We start from the raw sequence: 14,562 nt of genomic DNA on the forward strand, positions 1-14,562 counted from the left end.
GGGCTGAGTTGAAAAGGAAGAAAATCCAAGCAACAGAATGAAATTGGACCCCTGCCTCACACCACATACAGAACCGACTCAAAGACCTAAGCAGAAGAGCTCAAACTATAAAACCCTTAGAAGAAAACGGAAAAATCTTCATGACACTGGATTTGGCAATCATTTCTTGGATGTGACACCAAAAGCAGAGCCAGCTAAAAAGGAAAAAATAAATGAATCAAATGTCAAGATTGTGCATCAGAGGACATTATTACCAGGGTGAAATGGTGACCCACAGAATAGGAGAAAAAACACAGATTACATATCTGATAAGGGGTTAGCATTTAGAATATATAAAGAGTGCCTACAATTCAACATCAACAGAATAAACCCAGTTCAAAAACAAGCACAGGGTCTGAAAAGACTTTTCTCCAAAGAAGACATACAAATGGCCAATGAGCATGTGAAAAGATGCTCAACACCACTAGTCACTAAAGAAATGCAAATTAAAGAGTGTTGGCTGGAATATGGAGAAGCCTTGTGTGAGATGGTGGTTACATAAAATGTTTTTGTGGTTACATAAAACGTTTTTGGTTCAATTGCCATGGAAAAATCTGGAAGATGGGAAGGTCCAGGGCTTGCAAGGACTGCATCTGTCTCCCTGAGCTTGGGAGCCATCCTCGGAGAACCAAACTTCTGGACTTCCCACTCTGGGGGTATCTGTGGGTTGCAAAGCGTGCCAAGGAGGCATAGGATGGGTGCCCACTGACTGGGAAAGGGTGGGTCTTTATTTATGCTCCCATGTGTCCTGCAGAGAGCTGAGCCACCAGGGTGAGAAATATTTGATTGTCACGAGCCTTTCTACGAGTGGAGGATAACGTCACCTGGGGCAGCTGGACATTCCTCTCAGAGCAGAAAGAACGTGGCCCCAACAGAGCCTGGCTCCCAACCCCCATGAAACAGACTGAGGACGTGGGGTGGGGGTGCCTTCCTAACTGGTCATAGGTTCATTCACTCCCTGCCTTGTCATTGAGCCCGGGGCTAAGAAAGGATTGGTTGGTTTTAATTTTATCTTAAGATGGGAGAACATGTTTACTACTACAAGACAATCAGAGAGAAAGGGTGCTCAGGGGTGAGCTGGGCACACCCGGGAGGGTCCAGGCTTCCACGCCCTGCAGGTGGGGACGCCTGCGAACGTTTCCAGAGCCCTCCCCTCTGCATGAGCCGTGATTCAGCGTCTCCCCCTGGCACCCTATCAGACTCAGCCCCCGACATCTTAGTAGGCATTCTGAGGACCCCAGAGCCGCTGGCCAAGTCAAGTCCCCTGCACTCGGCCCTCCCCTCCCCGCACTCAGCCAGCTCTACCTCAAGGGCGAGGCTGAGGCCCGGGCCGCTGCTGCACCCCTGCGCCCCTCCCTCCCCTCCCCTCCCCTCCCTCCCCTCCCCTCCCCTCCCCTCCCCTCCCCTCCCCTCCCTCCCCTCCCCTCCCTCCCCTCCCCTCCCCTCCCTCCCCTCCCCTCCCCTCCCTCCCCTCCCCTCCCCTCCCTCCCCTCCCTCCCCTCCCCTCCCCTCCCTCCCCTCCCCTCCCCTCCCTCCCCTCCCTCCCCTCCCCTCCCCTCCCCTCCCTCCCCCAGCACCGCAGCCAGGCCTTCCCCTCCTGCGTCCCCTCCTGCCGGCTCTAAGCCCCAGCCCCCTCCCGGTCCTCTCCCAGCGCCAGAAGGCCGACCCCACAGGATCTACAGCCCTCGATTCGGGGGCGCTCCCCCGCAACCTGCGCCCAGCTTCGGGGAGGAGCTTTCAGGGTGCCAGGCGGAATAACCGGGAGGCCGGCGGCGCTCACCTGGCTCGGCGGGCGGCAATGAGACCGCGGCGCCTCGCCCTGAGCTCGGCCGCCAGGTGGCAGCAAAGCGCCGCCGCCGCCCCAGCTCGGCGGCAGGTAAGGCAGGCTCGACCCCGGCCCGCCGCATTGCCCGTCCAGACTAGACCAGCAGTGTTTGCACACTTAGCAGCTGCTGAAAGGCGGCTTTTTACACAGCTGGATAGGGGGTGTCCCTGTGTCTTGCACTTAAAGAACAGTGCAAACTGAACCGCGCTCTGAGTTTGAAGCCTGATGGCCTTACCTGACCCTAACCTGCCCAGATTCGGGCCCCACTTGTCCTTTCTTGTTAAAGTGGGCTGGGGATGGGAGGGAACAAGGATACCAGGACGTGGAGAGGTGTTGAAGTAGCCACAGCGGCTCAAAGGCAAGCCTTTCTCTTGGCTTTAAACTGAGGGATTCTACAAGCAGCTGGCATGTCTCCTTCATCCTCTAATTTGATTGTTTTTACTGCAGGCTCCTCGAGCCCGGGAACTATCTGTGGGCAGATGTTCTCTGTCCCCACTCTGAGTGATGAGCCTAGAGCCAACACCAGCGTGCTCCGAGGCCACTGTGACATGTCCCTCCCAGCTTCCTGGAGCTCAGACTCCACGTCCTGGAGGACTCCAGGCCCCAGTGGCGCTCAGGACCGTGTGTGTGTCCCTGAAGCTGCTCTGTCCCTGGAAGCCTGTCCTCGAGCAGGGGGACAGTCTCAGAGGGGCAGTGCCAGAGCCCTGGAGCAGGGAGGGCAGCCCGCCTCCTTCCCTGTGTGGCCCACCACCCATATCCAGGGCCTCTGCCAGGCTCACAGCCTGGGCCTTGCCCGTAGCTCTCCGCCTGGCAGGGCTTGTGGGGCTCGAGCAGAGGAGCCTGTGGAGGAGTGGACATGGAGCCGGATGGTGGAGGCTGCTTGTGAAGGAGCCAGAGCAGCAGGGTGAGGGTAGCTGTAAGGTCAGGTGATAAGTGGGCGGCCCACCCCTGCAGGTTGGGTTTAACATGGAAAGCTCCTTGCTATGTGACCCAGCACCGCTTCCGCCCTTAGGCGAACATGCAGAGGAACTGAAACCAGGCATTCACACTGAGACGTGTCCACGTGTGTTCACAGCATCCCTGTTCACGGCAGGCAAGAAACAGGAGCACCCCACAGGCTCAGGGGAAGATGGGTCAGCAGACCCTTCCATCCAGACAGGGCATGGCATCCGGCCCACACCCTACACCACGTGGACGCACCCGGCAACGTGCTGTGCCAGCGAGGGAAGCCAGACACTGAAGACCACGGAGCTTGTCTCCCCCTCTGTACAAGATGTTCAGAATGAGGAAATCCACAGGCAGATGGAAAGTGGATGGGTGGTCACCCGGGGTGGGGGGTGGTGGTGCGGGGAGGAATGGGGGGCTGTGCTTTCACGGGGATGGGTTTCCTTTCGTGCCTTGGAAATGTTCTGGAGTCAGAAAGAGGTGGGAGTCAAATAACACTGTGAATGTTATTTGAATCCTTCACTTTAAATGGTTACAGCAGCACGTTCATAGCTTCTGTGTGCTTTACAATAACGATGGTGCAAATGGTAATAATGGCCTGAAATCTCACCTTCTGGTAACCCCTCAATCCAGACGGGTCAGGACAGCAGGTCGCCAGCACACATGGGCCAGGCCGGAGCATGCGTGGAGGTCCGTGGGCGCCTGGGCAGAGCACACGCACCAAACCAATGAGACAGACAGCCAAACCTGAAGAGCTGGTTGTCCAAGGAGGACCAGAGGCCACTGACTCACAGCAGAGGAACGAGCTGAGGGGAGACAGAGGGGAGACCGCCCAGGTGTAGCTGGGCCCTTAGGGGTGAGGCCACCAGGCAGGACCTGGTGAGCGCCCCCACCAAGGTTCTGGGTCCCGATGGGCCTCAGCCTTGCAGGGAGGGTGTGTGAGCAGGAGAGTTTGTGTTGCAGTTCTGTTTATGACAAGTGACAGTGCTTTCTGTTCCTATACAGTGCTATGTTTTTTGTTTTTAATCTGGATCTTAGTTAAACTTTTGAACAAATTTAAAGACAAAACGTGGAGCAGAGATGGGGGAGGGTTCGGACCCGAGAAACAGAGGTCTTTGCTCCTTGCCTCTCCTTGGTGGCTGCATCCTGCCAGGTGCCCTCCCTTGGGAGCTTTTCTGTTAGTGTCTGGGGGTTGCAAACTGTGTCCACTCCATCCCCTGCCCCTGCCCACCATGGCCTCGGGGCCAGAGACAAGTTGGAGACATGCCCTGCCCCTAAGGACTCCTGGGATGCCTGGTGCTCTGGGGGAAATGGCCGGACAGGGGCTGGGCTCAACACTGAGGTGTGGGCACCTCTCCCAGGGTGCTGGGCCCTGAGCCCAGAGTGATGCTAGCAGGTGGGTCATGGTGGGGGGACAAGGAGACAAGCTTCCGTGGAGATCATGAGGCCCTGACCACCACCCACTGACCGTTGCTGCCAATTGTCCAAAGCCTTCAACAGTACATGAACCGTGAACTTCCAGATGCTCAAGTTGGGTTTAGAAAAGGCAGGGGAACCAGAGACCAAATTGCCAACATCTGTTGGATCATCAAAAAAGCAACAGAATTCCAGAAAAACATCTGCTTCATTGACTATGCTAAAGACTTTGTGTGGATCACAACAAACTGGAAAATTCTTCAAGAGATGGGAATACCAGACCATCTGACCTGCCTCCGGAAAAATCTGTGTGCAGGTCAAGAAGCAATGGTTAGAACCGGAGATGGAACAATGGACTGGTTCCAAATTGGGAAAGGAGTATGTCAAGGCAGTCTATTGTCACCCTGCTTATTTAACTTATATATAGAGTACGTCATGCAAAATGCTGGACTGGATGAAGCATGAGCTGGAATCAAGATTGCTGGGAGAAGTATCAATAACTTCAGATATGCAGGTGACACCACCCTTATGGCAGAAAGTGAAGAACTAAAAAGAGACTCTTGATGAAAGTGGAAAAGGAGAGTGAAAAAGCTGGCTTAAAGCTCAACATTCAGAAAACTAAGATCATGTCATCCAGTCCCATCACTTCATGGCAAATGGACGGGGAAACAATGGAAACAGTGAGAAACTTTATTTCCTTGGGCTCCAAAATCACTGCAGATGGTGACTGCAGCCATGAAATTAAAAGATGCTTGTTTCTTGGAAGAAAAGCTGTGACCAACCTAGACAGTGTATTAAAAAGCAGAGACATTACTTTGCCGACAAAGGTCCATCTAGTCAAAGCTATGGTTTTTCCAGTAGTCATGTATGGATGTGAGAATTGGGCTGAGTGCCAAAGAATTGATGCTTTTGAACTATGGTGTTGGAGAAGACTCTTGAGAATCCCTTGAACTGCAAGGAGATCAAACCAGTCAAGCCTAAAGAAAATCAGTCCTGAATATTCATCCAACTGATTGATGATGAAGTTGAAACTCCAATACTTTAGCCACCTGATGCGAAGAACTGACTCATTTGAAAACACCCTGATGATGGCAAGGATTGAAGGCAGGAGGAGAAGGGGACAACAGAGGACGAGATGGTTGAATGGCATCATTGACTCGATGGACATGAGTCTGAGTAAGTTCCGGGATTTGGTGATGGACAGGGAGGCCTGGCGTGCTGCAGTCCATGGGGTCGCAGAGTCGGACACGACTGAGCGACTGAACTGCACTGAACTAAAGAAGCTTTAAATGATGGGCCTGCCGTTACTCCTTGTGGCCCCACAGTGGGGCCCAGGCCAGCAGGAGGGAAGAGGAGGGTGACCAGGAACTCGAGAGGGGAAGAGGTTTAGGTTATGAACCTCCACCTCCGCATGCATGGTTCTTGTGGACACTTGTAATGGCGAAAAATGTTGCAGGTTTGTCTGTGCACTTGCGCTCCAGCAGCCCCGTGAGTCAGCCCATCTGCCCTCTGCCCTCTGCCCATCTGCCCTCTGCCCTCTGCCCTCTGCCCGTTGCTGCTCCCTCTCTCTGTCACCTCCTCCCAGTGTCCAAACGCTTGCCCGTCAGACGTGGACACGACGCTGTGGCCTCTTTCTTCGCCTCTGAGTTGAGGCTAGTTACCTGCGGCTGCTTGGCCTCTCTGTGGCCGGGGTTTAGGGAGTGAGCACTGAAAGCCGGCGGGCCCTCCGCTGTGAGTTTGGAGCTCTGTCTGCATCGCGACAACACTAGTGCTGGCTGCCCCCTGCTCTGCGCCGTGGCCTCCAGACACCCTCGGGAAAATGAGCAGATTTGCCTGCAGTTCACATCACGGTGGGGTTTGAAGGGTTGATGTTTGATGACAGCCCTTCCCTGCTGGCTCAGACGGTAAAGCGTCTGCCTGTAACGCGGGAGACCTGGTTCGATTCCTGGGTTGGGAAGATCCCCTGGAGAAGGAAATGGCAATCCACTCCAGCACTCTTGCCTGGAAAATCCCATGGACGGAGGAGCCTGATAGGCTACAGTCCATGGGGTCGCAAAGAGTCGGACACGACTGAGCGACTTCACTTCACCTTGAATGGCATTTTGTTCCCTTTCTCAGGAGAGTTTTGCAGTCATCACAGACCTGCAAACATTCCTTGTGCAGCTATTAGAGGAGGTGGGGGTGCCGATGCGGCTCTGGCCTGGCCCCTCCCGCAGTTATCCCTGGGAGGCAGGGATGACTTTCTTTCTTTCTCTACTTATTTGTGTTTAGAATATTTATCTTCCATCTCCACACTTTAAGAAACTTAATTTAAAAACCTCTTCAGTTGAAGCTTTTGGCTTTTCCGGGAAGAAAATCACATTATCTGCCAATAATAGTCAGGAGGCTTGTCCCCCATGAACCTCAAACTTCTTGCTTCTGGTTCTGGCAGATCCGATGGCCGCGTTCAGACCCTGTCTTTGCCCCCAGTGTTCTCCCTCGGGGTTCTTTTCGGAAGCGGTCGCGCCCCCCCTCTCCCTGGCTCCGCTCCAGCCCGTTTCACCTGACCTGGGCTTGGGGGTGTCGAGAAGGCAGGGCCCAGGCTCAGGCTCGGCCCTGGGGGCCCGGGGCTCCTGGCTTTCACCTCTGTGATGTGTCCCGGAGCTGAGCCAGCTCCACACCCACACGCACCGCCATGGGTGGATGGGCGGTGGGGGGTCGGGAGGAGGCCCCTCACTCACCCAGAGCTTGTGCCCAGGGCCTGTAGGACCCCTCCCCTCCTGTGTGCAGACTCTCTCCCCGTGATGGCGCCCTGGCCTCTTGGGATCTGGGCTGTTCTCTGTAGAGACCTGAACATCTCCTGAGGTTCTGGGGCCCCCCGGAGGAGCAGGAAGGATGCTGGTTACTCCGACCCCAGAGGGAGTGATGGGTCCCTGGAGACCTGAGCTTGCGGAGTACGGTGCTGTGACCGGAGGGGAACCTGGTTCCAGCTGGGGTGGTGAGCTGTAGGGCACCGCCGTGGCCCCGCTTTCCTGGAGTGGCCTCCTGCCTGTGCTACAGCGGCCGTGGCGGCTCCTCAGCCCCTCAGCCCCGGGCAGGAGCCGGGGTGCTGGCCGCACCGCCGATGTTGGACCCCCCCGGGTGTTTGAGGAGGGGGCCCTCACTGCTCCTTCCCCGACGCCCACTCTTCACTCAGCTGCATCCTCCACCACCCCCTGCTCTGAGATCCTCCTGCCCAGCCCCTGTCCTCAGCTCAGGGGGCAGCTGGACCGTGCCCTCAGGCGGGGCCAGCGTCACGGCCTCCCCCGCCTCCTCTCTGTGCAGCTCATTGAACCCAGGAGAGCCGGCTCTGTGTGTCCCTGCCTGAGGCTGTGGCCAAGCAGCGGCTGGGTGGGCTCTTCCTGGTGGGCTGCCAAGGATAGGGGAGGTGGGGGCTTACAGCAATGGAAGGCATCCTCGCGGCTGCAGGCCGGGGGTCCAGCTCAGGGTGTCCTGGGGGCTCCAGAGGACCGCCCGGCATCCAGGGTCGCCTGCATCCTTGGTGGTGGCCACGTCCTCCTGTCTGGGCCTCTGTCCCCTCCACGGCTGTCTCCTTTGTGTGTCTCCCAGCGCCCTCACCTCTTCTTACAAGGAGACCCGCCACTGGATCGAGGGACCACCCAGCTCCAGTCTGATCTGGAGGGACGGGGGGGTACGAGTCGAATACTTAGGGGTCCCAAGCTGGGGGGTGGGCAACACTGACTTCAAAGCAGCAGCGGGCGGCGGCACCCGCTGTTCTTCCCGCTGGGAGCGAAGCACATTGGCTGCTGCCCACTCCGGCCAAGCGGCTGGTGGAAAGGTGGTCACGGTGGGGCGTCCTCAACAGGGCTGGTTTAGCCTCCCAGCAACGGACGCCAGCGCCCGCCCTGATGGCACAATTCTGCCAGGGAGCAACCGGCCCTGTGGACAGAGGCCCATGTCAGCGCTTCTGCTCCAGGAAGGGCCAGAGGTTTGTTCCTGTGGTGATGGAGGCATGTCCACCTGTGATTTTGCAGGAAGTCAGCTGGTATCACTATCCAAGAACTCGGGTGTCTGAATCCTGTCCCATGGTGTCAGCGCCCAGACCCACTCTGAGCTTAGGAGGCGAGAGAGAGGCCCACGGCCGGGCGCCCTCTGGGCACACCTGGGAACCACTGGCCAGTGGCCCAGCTGGGCAGTGACATGTCATGGGCTGGGCTGTCCTCCAGACGAAACCCGGGCAGAATTGCAGGCCTTCTCTGGAGCTGTGTCTCCAACTGTGGAATCAGGGTGCAGGGGCCATGGAGGGAGTGGGGGCCCCAGGGGCAGGGGGGAGCGGGGCTCACGAGGGGAAGGGGGTCATGGGGGAGCAGGGCCCCTGGAGGGAAGCAGGGTGCCATGGGGGAGCAGGGTTTCCCCAGCAGAGTGTGGGGGCCATGCAGTGTGCGAGAGGGCGCAAGGGGAGCGAGGCTTGCCCACTGTCACACTCAGTGGGGACTGGTGCTCCCGGAGCCCACAAGTCTGCACTCTGCAAGGTCAAGGGTCACGGCCCCTCAAAGGGTCCCAGTGTCGTAAGGGTGTTGAAAGCAAAGTCGCGGTTGATGCCTGGCTGTACTGGGCTTTGTATCCAGAGGCCCCTGGGCAAGAAGGAGGGGCATCCTGTTGGTAGGACAGTGACACTGACCGCCAGGAGGAGGGCTGTTGTGTCACAATGGAGGGCAGGGGATATGCAGAGCGTACCCCTGGCCCACCTCAGTTGTGACGGCCCTGGGCTGCAGTCCTGGCCCAGACGTCCATGTGGCCAGACGGAGCTCAGACACCTCAGGGATGGGGTGAGTCTGCGGGTCATCGCCGAAGGGGGTCTAATGGACAGTGGGGGGCCCTGCTGGTCCCCTTCACGGCCGCAGTGGCTGTGGGCTGGACCCTGAGCCTTGCTCTCCCCTGTCCTACAGCTGCCGTCCCCCCACACAGTGGACGGTGCTAGACAGGGTGGGCTGCCACGGCCCCCTTCTGGGTAGCACTTGCTGACCCGTGTCTGGGGGGCTGGCAGCTCCTTTGTGGCTGCCTCACTCCCGTCGGCCCCCTGGCTAATCTAGGGTGGTGTAAAGGCTGGCATTTTGTCCCCACGAGGGCTGTGCATGCCCTAAGCCTCCTTGCAGGCAGTGTTCAGCCCTGCATCGCCCTCCACCCAGCCTGGCTCCATCCACCTGCCTTCCACGGCCCAGTGGGTCACACTGTCTCAGCAACAGCTTCCAAGAACCCCAGCCTCAGAGCAGACAGGGTGCTGTGTCCCTCCACTGGTGGCAGTGAGGGTGGTGGCCAGCTGTGCTCCAGGCAGATAGTGGCATGCTCCAGCTGCCCCGCCAAGCTCAGTGGCCCCCTGAGGGCTGTCCCGCGGCTCAAGCGGCCCCATCACTGGCGAATGCTGCCCCTCATCCCACCAGCCTGGGCCAGTGCTCCAGGACTTCATCCAGCAAGCCTGCATCCTCTTCACATTCTTCTGGGCCTGTTTCCGCTGGCCTGGTTGTGGGTTGGCAGCTGAGGTTTTGGATGTCGGGCTTCCCAGGTGGTGCTAGTGGTAAAGATCTCGCCTGCCAGTGCAAGAGACAGAAGAGATGTGGGTTCAATTCTGGGGTCACGAAGATCCCCTGGAGGAGGGCAGGGCAACCCACTCCAGTTTTCTTGCCTGGAGAATCCCATGGACAGAGGAGCCTGGTGGGCTACAGTCCCTGGGGTCGCACAGAGTCGGACAGGACAGCGTGCACGCACAGCAAAGTGTGGATGTTACCAGCAAGGGTAGGGGCAGGAGCTCCTCAATGACTGTGGATCGACTCACCAAGCTCGGTCCCCACCGGGCCCAAGAAAGGAGGTGCTTTGCAGCTCCCTGGACCCCCACCTGGGGGGTAAAGGGGCTCAGAGGGGCTGGAGGGGAGTGAGAGGTGCACCCCTGTGAGGAAGCCCCCACTTGGCCTGCTTGTCCACCCTCCCCCCGGGGTCCTGGCCCTGGGTGCCTCACCGGGCGCCCTGCCCTCCCCCGCAGATGCTGTGGCTGCTCTTCCTGACCCTTCTGGGCCCGGGGGGCTTCGTGCTTGTGTCCCTGGGTGAGTCCTGACTCCCTGTCCCTGTCCCCTGCCCCGGATGCCCGGATGCCCAGATGCCCCCGTACCTGTGCAGAGGGGACTGGTCAGTCGACCCCCGGGAGGGACTGAGTGTGTGCAGCCGGGCAGGGGTCCCTGATGGCACCCTTCCTCGGCTTCCCAGATCCCAACCTGAGGAGGGAGCAGCATGGCACGGTGGGGGTGCACGATGCCCCTCCCGGCCGGTGGCCATGGCAGGCCAGCCTCCGAAGGCACAGCAAGGAGCGTGAGCAGTGGGAGCACGTGTGCGGGGGCTCCCTCGTCCACCCCCAGTGGGTGCTCACCGCGGCCCACTGCACTGGACGGTGGGTCTCTCTGCCCGCTGCCCCCGTGGCTGGGGAGGGGAGCAGGGGTGGGGGGCACAGGGGGGTGTGGGCTGGGGGCCGGGCGCTGGGCCGCACAGAAAGCCACGGCTCTGCCAGCAGCCAGCCCGGTTCCTGCTGCAAGACGGGCCTGGCCCTGCCCCAGCCCAGGCCTCTGAGTGGCTTCCGGCCCCTCTCCCTCAGGGAAAGCCCGCAGGCTTCTGCCTTCAGGGTGCAAGTCGGGCAGCTGAGGCTCTATGACCCAGACCAGCTGATGAAGGTGACTGAGGTCATCCCACACCCTGATTACGACCACCTCCTGTCTGCCAAAGGGGGCGCGGATATAGCCCTGCTGAGACTGGAGACACCCGTGACCCTCTCCCCTCACGTCCAGGTGGTCTCCCTCCCACCTGCCTCACTGAGGGTCCCTGAAAGGAAAATGTGCTGGGTGACCGGCTGGGGTGACATCAGACTCGGAGGTAAGGTTCTGGGAGACCCGGTGGGCATGCACAGACACTTTATTCTCTGTGATGTGGAGAAATCCTCTCCTTGTTTAGTGGGGTGAAATATACCTAACAAGGGCTTCCCTGGTAGCTCAGCTAGTAAAGAATTCACCTGCAACGCAGGAGACTCCGGTTTGATTCCTGGGTTGGGAAGATCCCCTGGAGAAGGGAACGGCTACCCACTCCAGTATTCTTGGGCTTCCTGGTGGCTCAGTCGGTAAAGAATCCTCCTGCAATGTGGGAGACCTGGGTTCCATCCCTGGCTTGGGAAGATCCCCTGGAGGAGGGAGTGGCAACCCACTCCAGTATTCTTGCCTGGGAAATCCCATGGACAGAGGAGCCTGGCGGGCTACAGTCCATAGGGTCACAAAGAGTTGGAAACAACTGAGCGACTTAGCACAGCACGTACCTAACAAAGTTTTGCCATCTTAACCACTTTTAACTGTACATGAAGTACGTTCACATGACTGCACAACCATCACCACCATTGGTCACCAGAACGTCCCCCCACACAGAGGCTCCATCCCGCTCAAGCACTGGCTCCCCTCCCCCAGCCTCTGGTGCCACCACCAGCTCTCTGTCTCTGGGGATTTGCCTGTTCTGGAAGCTTCCTGTAAATGGAATCGTACAATGTATGGTCTTTTGTGTCTGGCTCATCTCATTGAGCATGTTTTTAGGGCTCATCCACATTGCAGTGAGTCTCAGCACCTCATTCCTCTTTTACGGCTGAGTAATATTCCACTGTGTGGATGAACCACATTCTGTGTATCTGTTCACCAGCTGATGGGTACCTGAGTGTTTGCCAGTCTTTGGCTCCTGTGAGTCAAGCTGCTGTGAGCCTGAGGCTTCCAGCACCTATTAGAGCATCTATTTTCAATTCTTCTGGGTCTAGATCAGGTATGGAATTTCTGGGTCATCCACTAATTCTGCTTGATCTTTTGAAAGGGATTCCCCTTTGAGCTGAATGTGCGTGAGGCCTGGGTCTCAGCTGGGAGATTTGTGGGATACTAGGGACTCAGGGCCTTTATTCTCTGCCAGGTCCCAGCAATTACCCCTATGGTCCTCATGGGTCCTTACCATGACCACCAGGGTGGACCTTGGCTGTCCTCCTGCAGACGAGCAAACCTGGGCTCGAGAAGCTAGGGCCTACTCCTGGGCATGTACCTGAAGAAAGCCAAAATTCAAAAAGATGCCTGTGCCCTGACATGCACTGTGGCACTGTTCACAATAGCCGAGACATGGAGACAATTAAGATGTACACCAACAGATGAGTGGATAAAGCAGACGTGGTGCACGTGTACCGTGGAATATCACTCGGCCGTAAAAGGAACGAAAGAGTGTCATGTGCAGGGTCATGGATGGACCTAGAACTTGTCGTACTGAGTGAAGTCAGGACAGAAAAAGACAGATATTGTGTGATATTGCTTATATGTGGAATACTAAAAAATTGTACAAACGAGCCTATTTACAAACCAGGAATAGTCACAGATATAGAAAACAAACTGTGGTTGCCAGGAGAGAAAGGGCTGGGGAGGGACAAAACCCATTACTATATATAAAATAGGTAACTAACAAGAACCTACTGTAAAGCACAGGGAACTCTAGTCAATACTTTGTAACGACCTCCCTGGGAAAAGAGCCTGAAACAGAGCATCTCTATATATGTGTAACTATCTATGTATATGTATGACCGAATCACTTTGCTGTACACCTGAAACTGATACAACATTGTAAGTTAACGATTCTCCAATAAAAAATAATTAAACAAACAGAAAAAGAGAAGCTGGGGTCTGCCGTGGTCTCAGATGTCAGAAGGTGAAAACTTGAACCCATGCGGCTCAGAGCACTTTGCTTGCTACACCCCTTCTCCAGGGAAAAAGAATTCCCGGGAGAATGCCATCCTGGGTCGTCCTGTCCTTAGGCTTATGGAGCCCTGTGTCCTGGCACTGGGTGGGTTTACTGGCCATGGGGAAGCTGAGCCCCAGTGCCCCAGGGTGCTGGGTTTGGACCCAGGGTCAGGGTTTGCAGTAGGGGCCTGGAGCCCACAGCTGATGCCCCAGTGTGGAGCAGAGTGAGTGCCTGCCCTCACCCGTCCCCCGACCCCCGACAGGGCCGCTGCGCCCGCCCCACCACCTGCAGGAGGTGGAGGTGCCCATCGTGGGGAACGAGGTTTGTAACCGGCACTATCAGAACACCTCTGCAGACGCCGCCCGGCAGATCATCAAGGACGACATGCTGTGTGCGGGCAGCGAGGGCCGGGACTCCTGCCAGGTGGGACCCAGGCCCGCTCCGTCCTCCCACCCCTCCTCGCCCACGAGGGACCACTGCAGGGCGCTGAGGGCCGCCTCTCCTGCAGGGTGACTCCGGGGGCCCCCTGGCGTGCAGCTGGAATGGCACCTGGGTCCAGGTGGGCGTTGTCAGCTGGGGAGACGTCTGTGGCCATCGCGACCTCCCTGGGGTGTACACCCGGGTGACCAGCTACGCGTCCTGGATCCACCAGTATGTCCCGCCCCCCCAGACCCTAGACGGGGCAGGGGACAGGTCTGCACGCTGAGAAGACTGACTGCCAACCCTCCCGGCCAACACCCTGCTTCTTCCCCAGGGCCAGCCTTGTCCTCCCAACCCCCCTCCCCCTCGCCCTCAAGGCACCGTGGCCCCCAGTCTGGGAGGGAGAGAGAGCGAGAAGCCCACGCGCTGCTGTCTCCCGGCAGTGCGGTGGCCCCTGGCCTGCTGCTCACCCTCTGTTTCCCATTAAACTCGGAAGAGCCAGTCCTAGACTGTGGTTTGGGATCGCCGCGTTGTGCTTGCTGGAGGGAGAGGCGCGGAGGACCCTGGAGGGGTCCCCCTGGACTCTGGCGCCAGGCTGGGTTGCCACACCTGGGGGTTGGGATATTTGCCGGGAAGCTTTCTGGGAGCTTGCGGGGGAGGGTTAACCTTGCCCCTCAGTGTGTCCCTTTCCAGTGAGTGCAGGGCAGTGACTTTGTTCTGATCACATCCCAACCCCCACCCCTGCTGCCTCCCGTGACGTTGGTTCAGGACTTTCACCCCTAGGAAGGGTCTCTGGAGCGTGTTCAGTTCCGTTGCTCAGTCGTGTCCGATTCTTTGTGACCCCATGAATTGCAGCACGCCAGGCCTCCCTGTCCATCACCAACTCCCGGAGTTCACTCAAACTCATGTCCATCGAGTCAGTGATACCATCCAGCCATCTCATCCTCTGTCCCCTCCTTCTCCTCCTGCCCCCAGTCCCTCCCAGCATCAGTCTTTTCCAATGAGTCAACTCTTCGCATGAGGTGGTCAAAGTATTGGAGTTTCAGCTTTAGCATCATTCCTTCCAAAGAACACCCAGGACTGATCGCCTTTAGAATGGACTGGTTGGATCTCCTTGCACTCCAAGGGACTCTCAAGAGTCTTCTCCAACA

At 57.8% G+C, this 14,562-nt stretch overlaps 1 protein-coding gene across 1 annotated transcript; it reads left to right on the forward strand.

Annotated features, from left to right (window-relative positions):
- Positions 1-1,057: 1,057 nt before the first annotated feature.
- Positions 1,058-13,697, forward strand: LOC128060180 (mastin-like). The gene is made up of 7 exons (XM_052652518.1): positions 1,058-1,111; positions 1,691-1,915; positions 10,242-10,302; positions 10,463-10,643; positions 10,845-11,119; positions 13,254-13,414; positions 13,500-13,697. Exons 1-7 carry the CDS (start codon positions 1,058-1,060, stop codon positions 13,695-13,697), a joined length of 1,155 nt encoding a protein of 384 aa, XP_052508478.1.
- Positions 13,698-14,562: the final 865 nt, after the last annotated feature.

Source organism: Budorcas taxicolor, chromosome 2 (genome assembly GCF_023091745.1).
Source record: "Budorcas taxicolor isolate Tak-1 chromosome 2, Takin1.1, whole genome shotgun sequence".
Taxonomy (NCBI): Eukaryota; Metazoa; Chordata; class Mammalia; order Artiodactyla; family Bovidae; genus Budorcas; species Budorcas taxicolor.

Excerpts from the sequence above, each read along its gene's own strand:
- LOC128060180 (XM_052652518.1), top strand. The coding sequence starts at position 1,058 with ATGGGAGAACATGTTTACTACTACAAGACAATCAGAGAGAAAGGGTGC. Across the intron at positions 10,644-10,844 it reads GCGGCCCACTGCACTGGACG|GGAAAGCCCGCAGGCTTCTG; the intron begins GTGGGTCTCTCT and ends CCTCTCCCTCAG. Across the intron at positions 11,120-13,253 it reads GGGTGACATCAGACTCGGAG|GGCCGCTGCGCCCGCCCCAC; the intron begins GTAAGGTTCTGG and ends GACCCCCGACAG.